This window comes from Copidosoma floridanum, unplaced genomic scaffold, assembly GCF_036245765.1.
Source record: "Copidosoma floridanum isolate Cflo_tuat_1 unplaced genomic scaffold, Cflo_Japanese_pri ptg000028l, whole genome shotgun sequence".
Lineage (NCBI taxonomy): Eukaryota > Metazoa > Arthropoda > Insecta > Hymenoptera > Encyrtidae > Copidosoma > Copidosoma floridanum.
The window spans coordinates 435,345-455,940 of record NW_028321905.1 but is presented as its reverse complement, the minus strand read 5'-3'; the positions used below and the strand labels follow the sequence as shown (position 1 = coordinate 455,940).

Sequence of the window (20,596 nt, the reverse complement as noted above, 5' to 3'; positions counted from 1 at the left end):
TGATTCGACACCCCCGAATACGATTCGAGCTACTTCCAACTCTCTCTTTACGTTAAAAATCACCCACCCTAACAGGCGTCTTTTAACGAAGAAGCAATGTAGTGCTTACTTCATTGAGATAGTAATCTTTAATTATTGTTGCTGTATTTTTTTTCAGTTATTTATAATCATTATGCATTTAATGCGCAGTTCTTCAATTTGGTAAGTTAAAAAATCTTGAAGACTAAATATATTACGGTAATGATTGCTCCTTCTACCGAGACAAATGCTCTATCAACGAAACTATGACTAGCCACATTAAAATCAGGAGCTGCAAAAAATATGTGCAATTAAGAAGTATCAATAGCTAATTTTGCAACTAATAAGTTGGGTGAATTTTTAATGACATTTTTTTATTTTTGAAGAGAAGACACTTAAAATCTTGAACTTTAAAAAAATGAGAAAAATATGAATAAAAAAGTCAATACATTGGTGTTGTTAAGAATAATATTTTTATATACTTGAAAAAACGTTAGTGACATTTTCACGGTTTTTTTTATCTCACGACCGTGTAATGGTTTATAACATCCCCAAGCTAGGAAGTGAACCAGTCATCGCGTATGTGGCGAACTGCTTATTTTATAGCCAACGTGCGTAAATTTTTTTATTTGCATACGTACATTTGAAAATTTGTGTTTTCGTGAACTCACAAATTATATGGTTATTTTGTACTGGCTTAGTTAACACAAACTTTTTGAGGAGTTAGGGAGAAAAAATCTTTTCGACTCAATTAAAAAAAAAGTATTTGAGAAAACCGGCTTCTGCCTTTAAACAATAGCTCAAACTTGACAAAATTCCATCCACTGTTTTTAACATAGACTTCTCGGAATTTTTATTACGTACGTAGTTGATAGAGTCTCGTACATTACATACACAAACAAGTCAATATAGGCATATATGTATCCATAATCATACAACGAGTGAAGCTCACATGTCACTCGTGCATATGTATATTATATGATAACCTTATCGTGTATTATAGAGTAAGAGATCTACGGTTTTGACCAAAACTTACAGATACTACAGAAAAAAAAATTTATTCATACACAAGAAACTTAGACTTTTCAATATCCGTCTTCAGGAACAGCTGATTTTAAGTGCAATATTGTTAAAAAAATTCGGATAGTAGCGAATATCAGCAAATTTGATATCGCGTGAAAACTGTAAATCATACAAAAAAGTGGTTCAGACAAAAAATGTAGCTCTTAAAAAGACCTACAAGAAAAAAAAATAAAACAAAATCGGTTATTTCATTCGTCCGCAAAGAAAAAAAAACAACAACAGGAGTAGGCGCATATTGTACGACTGAAAATGCAACAGTTATTTCATTTATTTATACTGTCAAAACGTACCTGTTTTTCAGTAGCGTTTTACAACAGTAAAATGTGTAAAAATCAATAAAATCCGCTTTCTACTTGATAAAGTAACTCTTAAGGAAGAGAATCCAATGAAAATCAGTAGTGTTAGTTCTTTAAAAAAAAAAAATGAGAGCGATTCTACGAAAGCACCTTTTTAATAAACAATTGACTTTTTGCAAAAACTATTGAGTCGATCGATTTGAAATTTTCAGGGCTTATTAACACCATCAAGACGCATAATTTCCAATTATTTCGGAAACATTTGCTCTGAGGGGGTACTTGTTATTAACATTCGAAAAAAACGCTATTTTTAGTGGTTTTTTTTATCTTTGCGGACGAACAAAATAACCGATTTTTTTTTTTTTTTTTTTTCTTGTAGGTCTTTTTAAGAGCTACATTTTTTGTCTCAACCACTTTTTTGTATGATTTACAGTTTTCACGCAATATCAAATTTTGTGATTTTCGCTACTATCCGAATTTTTTTAACAATGTTGCACTAAAAATCAGCTGTTCCTAAAGACGGATATTGAAAAGTCTAAGTTTCTTATGTATGAATAAATTTTTTTTTCTGCAGTATCTGTGAGTTTTCAGAATGGGGTCCACAGCAGGTGGATCTCTTACTCTATTAATATACTACCGCTTTATTTCTTATAACGTAAACTTAAAGTATGACAAGCGCAAGTTTCAGTAAATTATATCTTTGCATGTATTGCAACTAATATGTCAGTGTTACAGTCTTATATCAGTGCTGACTAAAATGTCTCATACTGTTATACTTTTGTTTCCCAGTATACGATTGCAGCAAAAGTTGCAAGGTCAAACTCTGGGTCAAAATTGTCTTTACCTTCTATTAAGCATGTACAACTTCTTAACGTCAATGTTCTCCTTTTTCTGCTTTTGAGGCTTAAAAAGACGCTTTATCTTAAGAAAAATAGCTCTTTTCATAACTGATACCTGCCTTCAGAAGTTATAGTAAAATTGTGACTTCTACGCGCAGTGAGTACATTATACGCGAAAGATATCAAATGTATCTCATGGTTTTTGAGATGACTTAAGTTTGCTTTGTACTTATCAGTAGTCTCGAACTACGCTAAGAAGTGAGAAACATTAAAAGAGATCCACGGAAAGAAGTTCCCCTGGCAGTAACTATCAGTAACTGCAACATTATCTGTACCAGACCAAAAATAAATTCTTACAGGTCAAGGGACCACTAAAATACCTACATAAAGCACTGAAGAAGTCGGAGCACCAGTATCCCCCAGTGATAGTTTTTAGTCAATTATTTATAATCTTAGTAAATGTCGACAGATATAAAGATTATTGAGTTGTGTTATCTTTCACATTATACCATGTAAATATGTGTTTTTTTGTCCATTACAATGTGATCCTCTGTAAAAACGAACATACATAATTTTTATTTTATCAATGTCAAAGTAATAAAAAGAAAATAATAAAAAAATACAGTAACTAACAAAGTTTTTTTTTTTACATTTAGTTTTGTGTATGGTCAGCCAAATAAAAATGAAGTAAGAAACTTTTAAGGAGGTTCAATGATTTTTTCAAAATGCATAGACAGCAGTAAAACTTTTAATATTAAATATTTAGAGTAGTACAGGCAAGTATTGACTAGTCTATCAGTGCTTTCAACGAGGAAAAAGCTATACAGTAATGAGTGGACCCAATGCACCATTGGTGCAGAGAGCGCCAGCGTAACTCATATGGTGTGACTTTACAGTAACAAGCGTCACCAAAAAACTCCCACAGGGTCCATGATACAATAGGTATACTATCACTCAGGTGATAAGTAACGAGTACGGAAAAACAAGTAATGCAAAGCTTGAGACATATGTAAATGGAGCCTTTACTTGTTTGTTAATAAAAATTGGTGGTAAAGAATATTAGAGCAATTCATGAACTTTTAATGATTATTATAAGAAGTTTCATTGCTTTCTCTACATTTAATAAATATTATGAGAACAAAAATATGCAAGAAACAAGTCTGTAAATTTACGAAGGCGTGCTGTAATATAAGTTAATTGTAATGTAAATCGCTCGTCGTACATAGAACTAATGCAAATTTTACATCTATGTAAAAATAATATATTAGCTTATTTCACAAACACACACCTCATTAATTTCAACAACAATTGTTTTTAATTTGAAAAGCTCGTCGACTAATCGTGTGCTAAAACAAGTTTACTGAAAGTAATACTTTACGATATTTTACTAAATGCTTTGGTTATACAAGAAACAAAGACAGTGCCTATTAGAGTATAAGGTATGCTAAGCTAATAGCTTTATGTTGCTAAGTTATGAATATTATCAACTGTTGTTATTCATTTTATTAAAGTTATTTCACTAAAAAATATTCTAAAACACGTGTGGTCTGATTTCAGAAATACTTTATAATGGTAATGGTAATTGCAGTTGCTAGTATTTGCAGTTAACAGGTGTTTTAACATTTATAATTTGCCCTTGTACCCCAAACAACACTGTTACTTCGAAGTAGAATCCTGCTGACACAGCTATGTCATACACTCACAGGAATAATTTTCTTAGTAAGCTATGAAATTTGGAGTTGTGTTTTAATGCTTCTAAATTCATACATTAATAGGATTCTGTGTATCCAGTATCAGGTATTGACTGACGAACAATTATTTATACTAGTTTCTTAGTTACCCTTTTCAACAAATATAAATTTTTATCACTTTAATATGAAACATTTATAAAGAGTCTGTTGAGAATCATAATATTTTGTCTCCGTTTTTTGTGCCGATGCTTACATAGAATTAAGCATAACCATTAAGAAACTATGAAATTTTTAACAGTGTAAACTTTGTTGACCTAATCATCTTCCACTGTTTTAATACGCAAAGTGTATATATGGGTAATTCCGCTGTAACTGTCTCAGATTCAGTTTAAAATTTTTGGTTTTTCGAATTGAACTTAATGAATATTTTATGGCTAATTATGGCTTGTCACTACATAAAAAACAATTGTCTACAACGAATTTACTACAAACTATTAGTGTCAAAAGTTACTCAGCTTTTATAATTTAAGGTGGGGGTCGGAACTGACCTATTTGTAAAAAATACTTATAATTTGTTTTTTAACTGTAAAAGTTTCGAAAAAAATTTGTGTGTGTGCCAAACTGTACCTTATTTTTATAATGCTCGACCATTTTAGATTTTTAAACTCTGACCTATTTACTTCGCTGCTAATTATCACGAGTTAAGGAAAATCAGTATTTTTTACGTGATCGAAAGTTGTCACTATTATCTAGTCGCTTGTGAAATCTGGAACCCGTACTAGATCATTGTCTTATCAGGGTGTATAGTCATACAGGTAATGAGTCCAGTTAATGGTGATGTTAAATATCCATTGATTTTACCTTCCACTTTATTCAATACGATATTATAATCAGCTTACGTTACATAGTGGAGTAAAATGCATACTTTTTATGGTTCGTCAAAATTTTTGGATATTAGACAAAACTTTGATATTTGTCTAATATCAAAACTCAGCTCATAAATAATGTAACAACTTTTTGCGTTATACCTTGCCCCTCATTCCAAAGGATATGTGTTGAGTTTAATAGTCCGTAATCCCCCAGTGGCGTTTTATTTTGGCGGAATTAAGAAGACAGTAGTTGAGGTAGTTGAGTACTGCAAGGTTTTATTTAAAATGTAAATAGGGGATTAAATTTTAGATTTCTTAGAATTCTTCAGTCTCAGGCATCGTAAGAAAACGTGTCTCGATTCAAGACCTTAAGTCCCCTTTATTAATAATACAGCTTACTTACGTACCTCTTTTTACATTTCTCTTATTTCCTATTTCGAAGATCTTTACATCTTTTCCTTAAGCCCCATTATAAGTCAGAGAAAATACTATCACTTAAATGCTGGAAACATAGTTTCCAGACCTTGCAAATCATTCTGAAAACTATTGTCGATTCGGTATCTTACTACTTTGCTATCAAGATCTTAGTGCCTTATTTCCCAAAGATCCTTGCAAGTTTTGTAATTTTTTTTTTTTTTTATAAAAACTTAAGCATCTCATGAGGTAATTGGCTCTAGAGACGTACTGTTAAAGTCTACAAGAATTTATAATACCTGGTTAGAGTTAAAAGAATCAAAATATTACTCTTAAGGACAAATAGATTCTTTCCCAAACTAATTGGGAACAAATAGATTCTTAATTTTGGAAGTCAAATTAAACATTTCGTAACATTTCAACTCGAAACAGTTATCATACATTCTATAGGTAATACATTATGAAGTTACTAAAATAATTTTACGATATCTTGTATCATTTTGCCAGAAAAAATTTAACAAAATGCTATCCGTCGAGCTATTGCTGGTGTTGCGGTCTTACATACCCCCCTTCCCCTACCTCACTACTGGTTATGATAAAAAAATTCAGTAAATGTGTTTTTTATAACTTGTTAAATAGATAAATGTTTCCAATCTTCAATCATCTCAAATCTATTTTTCTCACATTTCTGGTAAAATTCTGCATAAGAATCAGGTCTTCTTCTCTGCCAGGAGGTCTACATTTGAAAAATGCTTCGAAACATTGACTAAGCCTTGCCGAGCAGCACTTTGTATTTATAGAGTTATAGAAAAAAGGCTTAATAAAGGCATTGCTACAAAAAAAAGTTATTTTCTATAATAGTGTTCCTTAATTGCTTGAAAATCGGTCAAATATCACAGCTCACAGTAAAGAATGCTTAAAATGAAATATCTTACTAATATATAAAGCAAAGTCGCTAAAACCATTGTAATCGCTAACCGTGAAAACTACTGAACCGATTTTGCTGAAATTTTTCACACTGATTCACGATACTTCCTAGATGGTTTTAGTATAGTTTTTATCTTAAAAAATTTGATAACAATAGCAATAAATGAGCTCAAAGTTTTGCAAAAATACGCCAGCTTTTTACTTTAGTTCAGTAAAATCCGCTAGGTGGCGTCGCCATAAAATCGAGGCTACCTGCAACAGAATAAAATAAGTGTGGTTATAATACGCCAGAGCGTCTCGATAGTGACGCAGTCGTGCTTCGGCAGTTCAATTAGCTGCATAAAGAATGCTGATGATAGTCTTGCAGCTGGATATCCCGGTTACGGACGACACTCTTCTGTAAGGGGGGAGGGGGGAGGTTTCCATTCACCCTGAATCTTGACGAGTGCGATCACAAAAAATTCATTCCAATCGATAACGTCTCTGGCATAATACCAGGAGACATATCTAGCCAGAGCACAATCTGCACCAACTCTTCAGAGTTGTGTGGCAGTCCCACTATCCTGCCTGGTTGATTATCCGGGGAACGATCCGAAGACGAGATATTCTTTGGTCAGCGGCGTACCTCCCTGCATCACAGTCTCCGTACATAGAGACTCCCAGGGTAAGAATTAAGCTATCCGTAGCCAGCTCTTCATCATCAGGAATAACAATAAAGAATAGCCTAGAAGTTTTAACACTGGCGCTTTTTAGAGCCATTATAAGTATTTACGTTCCCTACTTAACCATAAATTTCATCGGTTTTTTTTAGGGGCCACCTAAGTGTAAACTACCTTGCCAACAAATACATTTTTACTACCATTTCTGGAAGCGATTCGTCGACAAAAAGACTATATTAACTAAAGACGGGCACTATTAAGCCAAGTCAGTCATTCGCTGGCAGTCGTCACAAGCGGAGTTGTTCTTCGCAAAGCTGAAAAACCCGGTGACCGACGACCCTATATTACCCTCTCGACTCTAAGCATTCAACCAGAAATTACTGATCCTCTCCAAGGTTTGCGCTGGGCAAACCTATAACAGCTATGAAGGAAAAAAAACTTGAACCAACGGGACAGCCTCCACTGGACAAGTATCACTAACCAATCTCCCCATCTAAGATCACCAAAACAACTGAATCTGCAAATAAAAAAGGTGCTTTAGACACCAACGTCTTCAACGTTATACCGGGAGACGTTGGGAAAGAGCACTACAACTAGCCCCAAAGCTTCGGACTTTGTAATTTTTCTCCCGATCAGTCTGGGTTTTCAACAGCAGGCCAGAAAAGATCACCCTGAGGTATCCAGGCAGTCACAATTGCTGTTAACTGCAGTCAAGAAAGAGTTTACTTAAGAAGCTCACTGGTCTTTTTTAGGGCCATCGAATATCAAACTACCTTGCCAACAAATATATTAGAACTCAACAAAGTTGACAGAAAACAGCTTTTAGGGGTCACAAAAATTTTAAGCATGCCAAAAGTCGTGAGAGGGTGAATTGGAAGAAAAACTTCAAACGTATCTTATAAATACAATTTTACTGAGGCGTCAAGAAACTGACGCAGAAAATTTATCGAGATTGAAACAGCAGTGTCAAAATCGACAAATAAAGAATCCATTACGTGAGAGATCAGCTTTTCATTGTACCCTCACAGCAATCTCTGAAATCTTCAAAGATCCTACTTCAGATTTTTAAATAAGTAGAAAATGTATTTGTGTTTTTGTGTCAATAAAAATGTAAGGTTTAAGGTCCAGGACTTTGTTGCTCTGGTAATAAAGTTGTGAGATATGAGAAAAACAAATTTTTTTTAATATAAATTTTTTGGGGGTTTAAAATCTTAACAGCCTTAAAAAATAGCCCTTTTCGTGAATTACACGGGAGAAACTGTAAATCAACGGCTTTTTATGGCCACCGATTATTTTATGGCATAAAGAACGCACGGTACTTTTCAGCATAATTATTTTTTTTAATTTTTACACCCTGTTATTTGACCAAATAATCTTTATGGATTCCAAAAAAATACGTTTTTAAAAAGAAGATTTTTGTTCTGAGATGTGTCAGGAATATGTGTAAAATTTCTAACTGAAAATGTTTCACATCACATGTCATCACACTACGGTGTTTTATTTAGTAAGTCTTGGGCGAAGCCGAGACGTGGGGCTGCTAGTTTTATTTAATTTTTTTCAAAAACACTAATATTTAAATAAATTGATAAATTATTTAAGTACCTAATTTTTTACATTTTAAATTTTCTACCCGTCCTGTCTATAAAATAAGATAAGACTTAGTTATTTTTTCTGTTAATACAAGCTAAAAAATTAGGTGCGATAAGTATAGTAGTCTCATGCCACTGAAGTAGAGTATACCGTCTTTTTACTAATGTATAAGGGAAAGTCCAAAAAAAAAAATTTTGTAATCGCTAACCGTGTGAACTGCTAAATTGATTTTACAGAAATTTTGTATACAGATTCTTGACACTTATTAGATAGTTCGTGCATAGTTTTTTCTGGAAAATGATTAATAATAGCAATAAACAAGCTTAAAATTTTCCAGAAAACGCTAGCTTTGCGCCTAGGTTCAATAGGATCGACTAGGTTTTATCAAAGTGAAATCGAAATCACCTGCAATAGAACTCAGTGAGTCTGGTGATTATATTCTCGAGAAAAATATTCATTATCATGGTCGTTCCCTGGTATTACATTAAGAACGGAGCTGCCAGTCGTATAGGTGGTTAACTTGTTTACCGACAACACTTTGACACTCTGCATTGGGCAAGCAACCTACGTCGATTTTTATCCTGGATTGCCTAAATGACCAAGTGTTATATAAAAAGGGCTCCGAATGCTAATGTTACCAACGTAATATCCAGAAATGTCTGATCAGAGCACAACCAGCTCCAACACATTAGGGCGTCATGGCCATTCTTTTGATCAACCTGGTGCTACCAATGCACCTTTTATAACAACATCAAGATGAAGAGAGCAACTTTGAAAAGTTCTGGCAGCCACATCTGCTGAAAATATCTTCAGTATCTGACTGAAAGTATCACAACTGGCATTTTTTAGGGCCATCATGAATCTTTTCGTTCACTAAACTACCGTTAACCTTATTGTATTTTTTTGGAGTCATGTAACATTAAGCTACCTGCCAACAAATATTTTTTTTACAGATATTTTTGCGAAGCATTTTAAAACCAATTCTAACAACGATTTATCCAGTAATATACTATATAAAGCTGCATACTTTTAAACCAAATCAAGCATTCACTGGCAGACCTCACGAGCGGAGTTGTTCATCAAGATTCCGGAAACCCCGGCCACTGAGTAGCTTACATTAACCTCTCGACTATAAGCATTCAACTAGAAATCACCGATCCTCTCCAAAGTTTATGCTTAGGTAACCGAATATTAATGCCTTAAAGGGGAAAAAACCTTGCGTTAAGGAAACAGTCATGAACGGGTAATAACACGAACCTATCTCTACCTTTAATCATCAAAACGACTGAGCTTTACAAAAAAAGATGCCTTGGATGCCAATGTCTCTGGTGTAATACCATGAGACGGTAGAAAAAAAACACTATAACTAACTCTAACGCTTTAGAGTATGTAATTTTTCTCCCTATTAGTTTGGTGTTGTAACACGAGACCAGAGAAGATCACCCTGAGATATCTTGGTAGTCACGCTTGCTGGAAATTTCAGTCAAGAAATAATTGTGGTTGCCTGTCCTTATTAGGGCCATCTATCATCAAATTACCTTGGTAACATAAATATTACAACTCATTAAAGTTTGCAGGAACAGTTCTTGAGGGCTCACAAAAGGTTTTAATAATGCCTAGAGTTTTCAAAAGGCGAATTGGAAGGAAATCTTGAAATACTCTAAATGTATACAGTTTAAAGGTTCGAGAAATTTATAAAAAATATTCATCGAGATTGGAACAGTGGCATAAAATTTGACGAATAAATAATTCATTAAGTGACGAATCAGCTTTCCATTATAACTGTGACATTGACCTCTTAAATCCTCCAGCTACTTAAATTGTTAAGACATGGTCACTAATTTATTTTCCTCGCATGGTGCTGCTAGCTGTATGAGTGTGCGCACTGCGCAAGCGCGTATGTTTGCATGGCAAGCCGTGGCTCCCTCTACAATACAAATGCGTTGCATGTGTGAATGTACTGGTGCGTATTGCTGGCAGATCAGATCTGCCTCAACTCTGCTAGCGAGCGAACACACAAGTCGTTTCATCTCTGGCACGCTGTATCCTTTGCCCCAATTATTAATTGTGCCTTTGTATTTTGTTTAGTCACTTTTTTTTAATATATAATAATACTTTTGTACCTGACTTTTTATTATTATTTACTCTTTACCCGCTCACCTACTCCTGTTCTAGCAGGTTATAGGATCAGGGATGCGTGTGTAGTTGTAAAGAAGACCGAGAAAAGTGACTCGAGAGAATATACATCGACAGAATGCTGAGATACCTTTTATTTTTGAGGAGGCTACCACAGGATCATGTCCTACAAAATGTTCATAGGCCATACAGGATGAGCACATGGACCTATGTGCCTAGAAATCCGTCCAAAGCTCCAATTCAGTTGGAATGGACGTTCAAATCCATTGAATACACAATCAGAGGTAACCCCAAGTTTAAGGCAAAACTTTGTGCAAAGGGCTTTTTTTAGCAGGGAGAAGTGTACTATACAGAAATGTTCGGACCAGTCGTCAGATACGGCTCAATTTGAGTGCTGCTGGATTTAGCTGCTTAAGAGGACCTGGAAATGACTACGTTTGGTGTACGCACTGCCTTTTTGTATAGCTGTCTTGAAAAAAAGATTGACATGAAAATTTCCAAACGAGTAGAAGCTGACAGCATCAGAAAAATAAGTGCTCAAGTAGAGAGTGACACGAGTATAAAAAACTACGCCAGTGATGAGCTTGTATGTCGTGTGAATAAATTGCTTTACGGTTTGAAACATATTTCTAGATGTTGGAACCATTGTTTCAAACAGTTTTTATCTAAATTCAGTTTTGCACGGTACTTCTTAGCAGCATTTTGTTTTTTTCACTTTTTCACAGCTTAGTACTCGATAAAAATTGCATGGATCCCAAAAAAATTTTCTAATAAAAATTTTCTTATTCTGAAAAGTGTCAAGAATAAAAGTGTTTTATGTATTTTTAAGTAATAATAAACTGAAAACATTTTACATTACGTGTCAACAATCTGAGGTGCTCCACGTAATTGATCTCGGGCGAAGTACGATGAATTATACTTTTTTTAATAATGTAAGATACACAAGGGTTTCTATCTTATGTATAAAGATTCTTTAGTATACATAAATTTTGCTATGAGTTATTAAATATTCTAATAAGTTTACATTTGTAATGGACTTGATATAAAAATTGTAATTGAATATTCTTAAGGTGATAGCTTTGAAAAAAATATAATTTATAATTTATTGATGTCAGTCGTACAGAAAAAAGCTCTTTCAATGTTAATAATACAGCTTAGCACTCTTGGGCGTACTGTAACATTTCAGTAAGAAAACAGACGTTCGCTACAGAGGCACCAATATAGTTTGATCAATACAAACAATCTTCTATGAGTAGCAAGTAAGCTGATACTATAAATAATATAATTAATGTTTATCTTAAAAGATGATACATTAAGTATATTATCTTTGTATTGTACTTATAAAGCATGCATAGCAACATAAGTCATTAGACTTAAGCAACACTAAGTCATTAGATTGTTACTAAGGCTTTGAAAATGGTTTGAAGCGAATTGAATTTGCTAATATGTACCAAAATTTGGCACTCCCTTTGTAGGATAATTCTTACATCGCTTGGTTCGGTTTTGATATTTTCTCCAGTGATGATGTTAGCTATAATTGATACTGCGATGACTTGAAAATATTCTTAAACTGTCATTTGATTTTATGAAACTTGTTACAATCATGGCTACCTTAAAATTATTAACTAAAAAAAAAGTCTAAGGACTTAAGTCATCTACATTTTTGTTGTAGAAAAAATAAAAAGTAAAAGAAGACAAGAGAGGCAAGGTTCCTTAGGAAACAACCTTATTTTTAGAGTTAGTAGCGTTAACCTAACACCAAAGAGTCAATCAAAAATTTAATGCCTTTATATGTGTCGTGCAAGTTTCTAACTTGTACTTTTAACGTTTGTCATGTGATGAGAGAATTTATTTAAATACGTTAACATCTGCATCCTCTGATTATGGAAACGAAACACTTTGTGTGTTCAAAGGTGAGAAGTAGCTTTTTGTTTCCTGTTTATAATAACACTTATTTTATTTCTGAACAAAAGTTATTTTTATTGGGAATGTGAATTACATCAAACGAAAACATTAATTAGTAGATTTGTAGATTGTTAAAAGAAATAATACCTTTGAACACGCATTCGAAAAATGATCTCTATAATAGCACTACGTACGTACACTAAAAAACTTTTGGTTTAGTAAAAAAAGCTCCTCTAGCTGCTTTTCATGGTTAAACTGGCAGAGAAAGGTGTAAACGTGCGTAGTACGGTGACCAGAAACCATGTTGTACCTCGAATATATATAATCTGTCAGTTCTAGAAGCACCTTTGGTATGTATAGTCCTGGTGGCAAAATACGTGCAGGAGATTAACTTGATATTTTTTAATAACAATAAATAAAATTGATATGATTTTATGTTAATATTGTTTTAACTGTGCCTAATTATGCCCTCATTCGTTTTTATGATACTAGACTTTTTATGAACAGGAATATGTAAAAGAATTCATTATAATTTATAAATATTACTTAAACTGCACTTGTTGTCTTTGTGCGCTTTCCAAAATAAAAATTTCTTATAAATATTTTCATAAATATTAGTAACTTCTAATAGCGAGAATGAATAGGTTATTAACCAAAATTTTTCTGAAACTGTCTTGAAAAAATAAATATTCTTCTTTTGACGCACTGTTTTTTGACTAATGATGTTATTTAATATAGTATGGCAGCTAGAAAGATTTTCGTAGCCAATTGACTTCCACGAGATTAACCAAGTGTGTTTAATATATATTGGCCCGCAGAATCTGTATCTGAAATTTTTCTCGTAAAATTTTTTCAAAATTGTTATTAACAATTTACATGTTCATAACGGTGTGAAAAACAGTATATAATGTTATTAAATTAAATAACTAAGATGGTTAATTACTTAACTTAGGTTAAGTGTGCCTTATCAAGAATTAAAAAAAAATTTTGATTTGAATGTAAGATATTGCAAAAGTGCAAAAACATTGAAAAACAGCGATTTATCCAAGGTTTGCCACTTCTAACTCAGCTTATTGTTATTTCATAGAGCTTTAACGCTTCTTATTTTGTGGATAAATCTCTTATCTTTAGAATAAGTTGTATTAGAGTTTTAAAATATGCTTGGACAAAATGTTTCATTGGTTTAAAGTTAGATTTTTGCATAAAAAAGAGCTAAGTAGTTTGTTTATAAGCATTTAAACTATGGACATAAAGAAACAATAAGCGTTATTATTTTTCACAATAAGCATTAAATTAAGAATGAAAAATTTGGTACCTCAAAAATGTAGTTGAGTTAATTTTTCTTGGAGATAAGACAGTTTTAATGCACGCGTATGGTATATACACGGTAACTGCTCCACGCACTGATAAGCTCGAGGGGGTGGCTGGCTCAAAATGTTTTCGACTTTTTTTCAAGACTTACTACAGTGAGTGTAATGGCTGAGCATATGAGTAGGAATAATAAATTGGAGATGTAGTAATAAAAAAATGATTTACCCTGCAAAATAGTTGTTTATTGTTTTGTTTTTGTAATTATAATCTTTGTTGTACTCATTTCTCTTTTCACTAAATTCTGTAACAAATTACATCATCAAAATTTTTTAATATGTTACTACTTTTTGAATAAAAATTACATTTGAAAAGTAAATATTTTTAATTTATGTAACTCGTTTCGTAATAAGTTCAAAGTGTTGCATTCTCTATATTGCTACATATATTGCGAGTACAAGAAAACCAGTACATTGAAAATATGTAAGAAAATTTACCTAAAATGAACAATTATTTTCCAAATAAGTAATTTTTTAGTAGTATAGTACGATTGATTGTTCATATTTATGTGTTTGGCTTTAAAACTCACTGTATTTGGTCTCAAAAATGAGCCAGAGAAAATAAGAAAGACTTGTAACTACGTATCGGTGCAGTGAGTGTTATTAATCTTTATGCAAAGGTATTTTTTATCATCCTAAAAATGCAGCGAGTGTCGTTTGTTTTTAACTGACACAATGAGCTCATGCTTCATTTTCTTTAAAGATGTTGATTTATAGTGCTTAAATAAAAATTAATCATCAATAAAATTTTTGTAAGCATTAATTAATTTTATTAAATATTTTAGAAAAGTAGTTGTAAAAAAAAGTACCGTAGATGTAGTTCGAAGGTATGACAAACAATAAAAAAAATGATCCAACCTGCTCGGCTACGGTGTAGTATGAATGCAAGAGTATAGATTTTATATATATATATATGTATATGTAAGCTGTAAAGTAAGCTTGAGTTGGCTATATATATATATATATATAGATATATGTGTGTGTGTGTGTGTGTGTGTGTGTGTGTGTGTGTGTGTGTGTGTGGGTGTGCCACATGGAGAAGGAACGTAGGAGTAGAAGGACAGGGGTAGAGAATCTTTCGAGCTGTACTCAAATTGCGCCAGCCTATGGCTTGTGAGTACTAACTTCTGCTTTGAAGGAAATGCCGTCCTGTCTGGCATCACTGTTGGGGATCCTAACGCAATTTATTTTAAATCTTAGATTTTGAGCTTTGAAATGAGGCTTGCTAAAACTCTACATATCTATGATAAGCCCAGTTATAAGTAAAAAATCTTGAAAAACTGGCCTTTTTTGAATCTTTTCACAGTAAATTTTTAGTATCTCAAACTCGCATCAAAATAAGTTTTAAAACATTCTTGATCTAGCCTATTTGAAAAAAAAAATTCATCAACTATTCTAGTTATTTTGCTTAAACACAGATTTAGATACTGCAACCAAAAGTACATCGAAACTGCTAACTTGTTCTTATGGAAGTCAATCAGCCACAAATAATAAATGCTATATTTTTAATGCAGCGTTTAAGACGAGAAAGTCGCAGATACTTCAGTAATAAAGTCGGTAACGAGTTGCTTACAAATGTTCGCCTTCGATGGTAAACGTCCAAAAGTTTAACTTTAACGCTGTTATTTCTACATACACCATTTTAACATAGACCTTTAACCAACCTACTTAACTGCCTTTTTACAAGAATATAGTATTAAATTAACGCTCTAATCATACAAATTTCGATCTTTTACGAACAAAAAAAGTATGTATTCGATTCATACACTAACAAAATCATATTGGTTTTCAGACAAGTTTCTGCATTTTGACACATTTCAACTTCATCGTGATGAAAATAAGGAGAAAATTGAAATAGATGAACCAATTACTATTAAACAAGATTCTTCCAAAACAAGTATAAGCACTGCAATAAAACTCATTTCTGATACTCATGATAAGACATTAAAAAGTAGCACCTTTATGCTAGCACCAACTCCAGCCCAGCTAGGAAAAGCTCCATTGCAAAAAAGACAATTATTGGGTATGTTCGTCGTATGTTATTTAAAAATCGAAAAAATTTTTTTTGTCATTCATTATAAAGACTACTGTTACTTACACTTGTATGTATGTCTATGTATACACATGCATGTATATAAAATCATATACTAGTACATACTTGTAGAATTTTCTTATAACATGTTTGCTTACTCCAAAATATAATTCTTACAACAGAAATAATTTAAGTTGAACGTATGTAGGTTTGTTATACATGAGAGTAAATCAACGATTTCAGATTGGTGACCGTGATAAAATATGTAACGGTAGTGGATTTCGCATGTCGTTCCCCCTTCACACTACCTCACTCGCCGTACAGCCCCTCACCGCTCCCCTCTACACCACATAGCACACATTTTGAATTCCATCCAATTTTCTTTATTTTTCTTTAACCAATTATTTAACAAAAAAAAAAAAAAAAAATCCACTATCCATCGGTCTTGAACCTACGATCTCTTGCACCCAAACCAAGGCTCTTACCTTCTCTCCTATGAACAGTCCTGATATTAGAAATTTGATCACTTCTTCTTATGGTACGGTTCGGAACCTTTTTTTAGAATGTCAATATCCATTTGTTGTTTATTAATTAATTTGGTTTAATTTGTAAAAAAAATTGTTTATTTAATAGGCTAATTTTTTTAGTTCAACGATTTTTCTCAAACTTAGAAATTAATAAATTTTAGTGCAGCAGCTTTTCTATGCATTAAAAAATATTTATTTATTTATTATAAATGATATACTTTCACAATAAATAAGTGAAATAGAATAATTGCTTATATCATTTTTTTTTTTTTTTAATTTTCAAAAAACTTTTGTAAATTCTTTTTGCACTCTTAAATACATTAATTGGTGTTTAAGGGTTTCATTCTTTCATAATTTTTCCATTCGCGATTAAGGGGATTTTTTGATTTCAAGACGTTTATTACAATTTGTGGGGGAAAAGTTCAAAAAGTTGAGAGGAGCGCAAATATATGCAGCAACGCTGGTAATCATTTTTCTAATATGGATGTACTTACATACACGCTTTTATGCGTACTTGAGCTCTTCTTTTTTATCTTATTAAAAAAGATCTTGTGGATCTATTTAAAAATGAAAGACGTCTCACTACATGGAATCTTTCATACAAAAAATGTTGAGGGATTTCTACAGATCATTTCAATACAGTTTTACGCGTTCTTTCCAGATGGTTACGTTTTAAATTGAGGTTTTTTAAAATTAAACATATAAAAACGGTTCAGGGAAATTATCTGCAATGTTTTTCAATTATTCTTATGTTTTTTGAAATATACGTTGCTTATTCTTTTTGATGTTTGAATAATATTTAATGTGTGATGTTGCCATGTACCTTATTTAAATTTTATGCACGCCCTATCGCTCTGTATTAGATTCTCACGACGTACTCAGTCATCCTCTAGCAGTTCGACAGAACAAGAGGTGCACTCACTGTTATCCATCTCTTTAGCTTGTTGTAAGTAAAGTTTTATATTTTAATTGCTCTGGTATTAATTAAATAATCCTTTCATCCAACTTGTAAACGAAGTGTAAATACAAAAGTGGTGTCAGAGGCTGGAATCGAATACACCTGCAGAACCTAACCTCTTGAAGACATCTGCATAGAAATCTCTCGAGATGGCTCTCTTGGAGAAGGCTATGTGGCATTTGACCGAGGATGGAGACAACTTTGATCAATTCATTTTATCACGAGTTAAACTACTCCCTATTTGAGTCAAGCGCATCGCTCAAGAAACAAGGTAGGATCCAAAGCTATATAAAATTGTTTAACTTCTTGAGACTGGAAAAAACTTAGAGAATTAAGGCTACAAAGCTTCAGAAATAAACTACAGTCTTGCTGGAAATTGTCTGATTTTCGAATACCGATTTGTGATTCCTGAAGTCCCTAAGAAGAGCCATTCTACTGGATCTACACACAGTCCGTATCGGAATAGTTAAGATGAAAGGCTTGGCTCGATCATTTTCTACTGGCCTGGTATTGACAATGATATTGAGTCGCTAGCAAAGTCTTGCACCGAGTGTCCAAAGCATGCACGTATGCTACCAAAATGTTGCAAGCATCATTGGGAGTACCCAAAAGGCCCCTGGGAGCGTATCCATGTCGATTACACAGGTCCAGTCGCTGGTCAAATGCTCCTTATTATTGTCGATGCATTTAGTAAATGGCTAGAAGTCAAGCCTACTCGCACAATGATACTTTTTACTACGGTTGATTTTCTAGATGATCTTTTTGCAACATACGGAGTGCCAGTCACTATGGTTTCCGACAACGGGACTCAATTTACTTCCGCTGAATTAAGTATGTTTTTAAAGGCAAGTGGAGTAAAGTATCATAAATTATCAGCTCCGTACCATCCATCTACGAATGGGCAAGTTGAGCGCTACGTGCAGACAACGAAGGACGCATTGCGAAAAATGAGTACTACACCGAATACTCTGAAGCAGGATATCAACAAATTTCTTCGACAATATAGTAAAGCGCCCCTTTTGACTACAGGGCAACTACCATCCAAACTCTTTTTAGGTCGCAACATTAGAACGTGTTTAGACCTCGTCAAGGCCGAGGAAAAGAAAATTGAAGAACCCGATGATCAGAAGACGACTGACAAAAGAGTCACTGGTTTTAAGCTACTATAGCAAATACATTTTTTATCGGGCAATCCTCCAATTGATGGATGGATTCCCGGCCAAATTATTACTCACTTAGGCAACTTGCACTACGAGATTAACTATTAAAGGAGAAAAGTTAAACGGCATACTAATAAAATCCGTGCCTTTGGAAGCGAAGGAATAAGTAAAATCCATACCGATCTAGCACAGCAATACCATCGCATTCGTTGCTACGAAAAATCACGAGAAGTACCGTCACTGCCCTTGCCATCTCCTTATAGCTCAGGAACAACTGGTAGGCATACACCACCGCCTTTAAATGAAGTAACATCGCCAGTGGTTCGTGGCTGAGGAACGCCGGGAGGTAGGATAGGCTCATCAATATCTGGCTCTCGGCCCAATCACTCGTCACCTAGACACAACCCAACTCAAGGAGATACCAATGGTCTTGCTCTACGAAGATCTACTAGAGAGCAAAAAGCTGTTGATTGGTTCTCCCCAAATTTTTCATTAATGTTATATTTTAATCATTCATTCATCTTTTTTTCTATAAAATATTTCCCTACAGAGGTTACGATGAGCTTACATTGAGGTTTTTTCAAAACAAACGTATCATAAAGTGGCATAAAAATAGTGTATGTTTTAAAAATCTTTAATAGTTACTTCAGATTAATTGGTAGTGTGTCTTGAACCTACATTTTAAAAATAAATGATAGTATTGGTCGTCTTTTGATGAAAATCCACGTCAGGTTAATTAAATAAATGGACTGTCAATAAAATAGTCAATCTTTACTGTGTTCCTTTTTAAGAAATGTTACGGCCGTTTCAGTGTCACAGTATCTTCTTTAGACGTGTGTACACCAAGACCAAACGATATATCACACTTGCAAGGGGGCACTTTTATCACCTAGCATTTATAATATACGCTTTACGTTTACATTTATATTCTTCTATTTATTATATTTTCTTGTAATAAAAAATCCGTCCAATAGACAATTCAAGGGTTCACATTTTTTTTTATACATACATATATTTCATTTTATAAAAAATTCCTATTTGAAAATTCAAATTTGAACGCTGCGCGCGGGGAATGTGCGTATAGTACGTCAAGAAAACGCTAGAGCGCATTCACCTAAAGAAGAGAAAACCTGCTACTCAAAAGGAAACAACATTAGCATAAAAGGCACCAGCGCGCAGAGCACAGGTAGTTCTCTTCCAGCGAACCTGGAACGCGGAGATCCGCGGTCACCCGACCTGGAACTCTCTCGTGCACCGGTACATTACCGCGACGAGCACAAAGTGAGAGAAGGAGACTGAGTACGAAGGCCAAGAGCTGAAAAGTAAGTTTGCACACCACCTATAGGTAACCCTTCCACTAACCGGTTCCTACTTGGACTTTCGGTGCTTGACCGCTTTAAGCGTGGAGACGACGCATCCCCAAGTAGTCAAGGCACTAGGGTGAGCGATCACATTCTTAGGCGAAGTTCCTGGGTCGACGACTTGAGCAGTGCTCAAGACACCCAAGGGCCCTGAGAACGACCTAACCCTACGTAACTTGGTAGGATAGATAGTTGCCTAACATTAACCTTCCGTGGTTTTACTAAAAATTCGTGCTAGTCTAACCTAAGGTGTCTAAGTGGAGGTATTAAGGAGGGAAAATTTAAATTGTCATTTATGTAAAATTTTCTATTAAACAAAGGCGGATAAATTTTAAGTAAATTCTAAATTACCGAGTATATTATATACTTCCTTTGTTTATTATTAACGTAAATAACCGCGATTACTCAAATATAATTAATACATGTAGAAATTGAAGATACAATTTCCTTATAATCATAGATAGAAGTAAGATAATTAAAAATAAATTGATTGTACTTATTTAAGCAAACCTTCCCCTCCACGTATGATTGCGGGTTCCTTTTATATAGTTTAAGATAAAAACTAGAATAATAGCTGTTAAGATATTTATGAAATCGTTTATATGAAATGAGAATATTGTCTGTATCCAAAAAAGGGCAGGAATAAATTAAAAAAGATATTAGATTTAGAAAGATATTGAATAAGTTGGAAAAGATATTAAATTAATTAACTTAAGGGAATATTCAGGGAACGATGAGAATTCAATAAAGTAATAATCAAAAAA

At 33.5% G+C, this 20,596-nt stretch overlaps 1 protein-coding gene across 2 annotated transcripts in view; it reads left to right on the top strand.

Annotated features, from left to right (window-relative positions):
- The window catches only part of cic (Putative transcription factor capicua), a 1,044,991-nt gene that overhangs the window by 786,752 nt on the left and 237,643 nt on the right, over nt 1–20,596 (top strand). For both annotated transcript variants that reach the window (XM_089595817.1, XM_089595818.1), the window contains one exon: nt 15,587–15,817. In XM_089595817.1, coding sequence (XP_089451943.1) covers nt 15,587–15,817 — 231 coding nt within the window. The remainder of the gene's footprint in view (nt 1–15,586; nt 15,818–20,596) is intronic.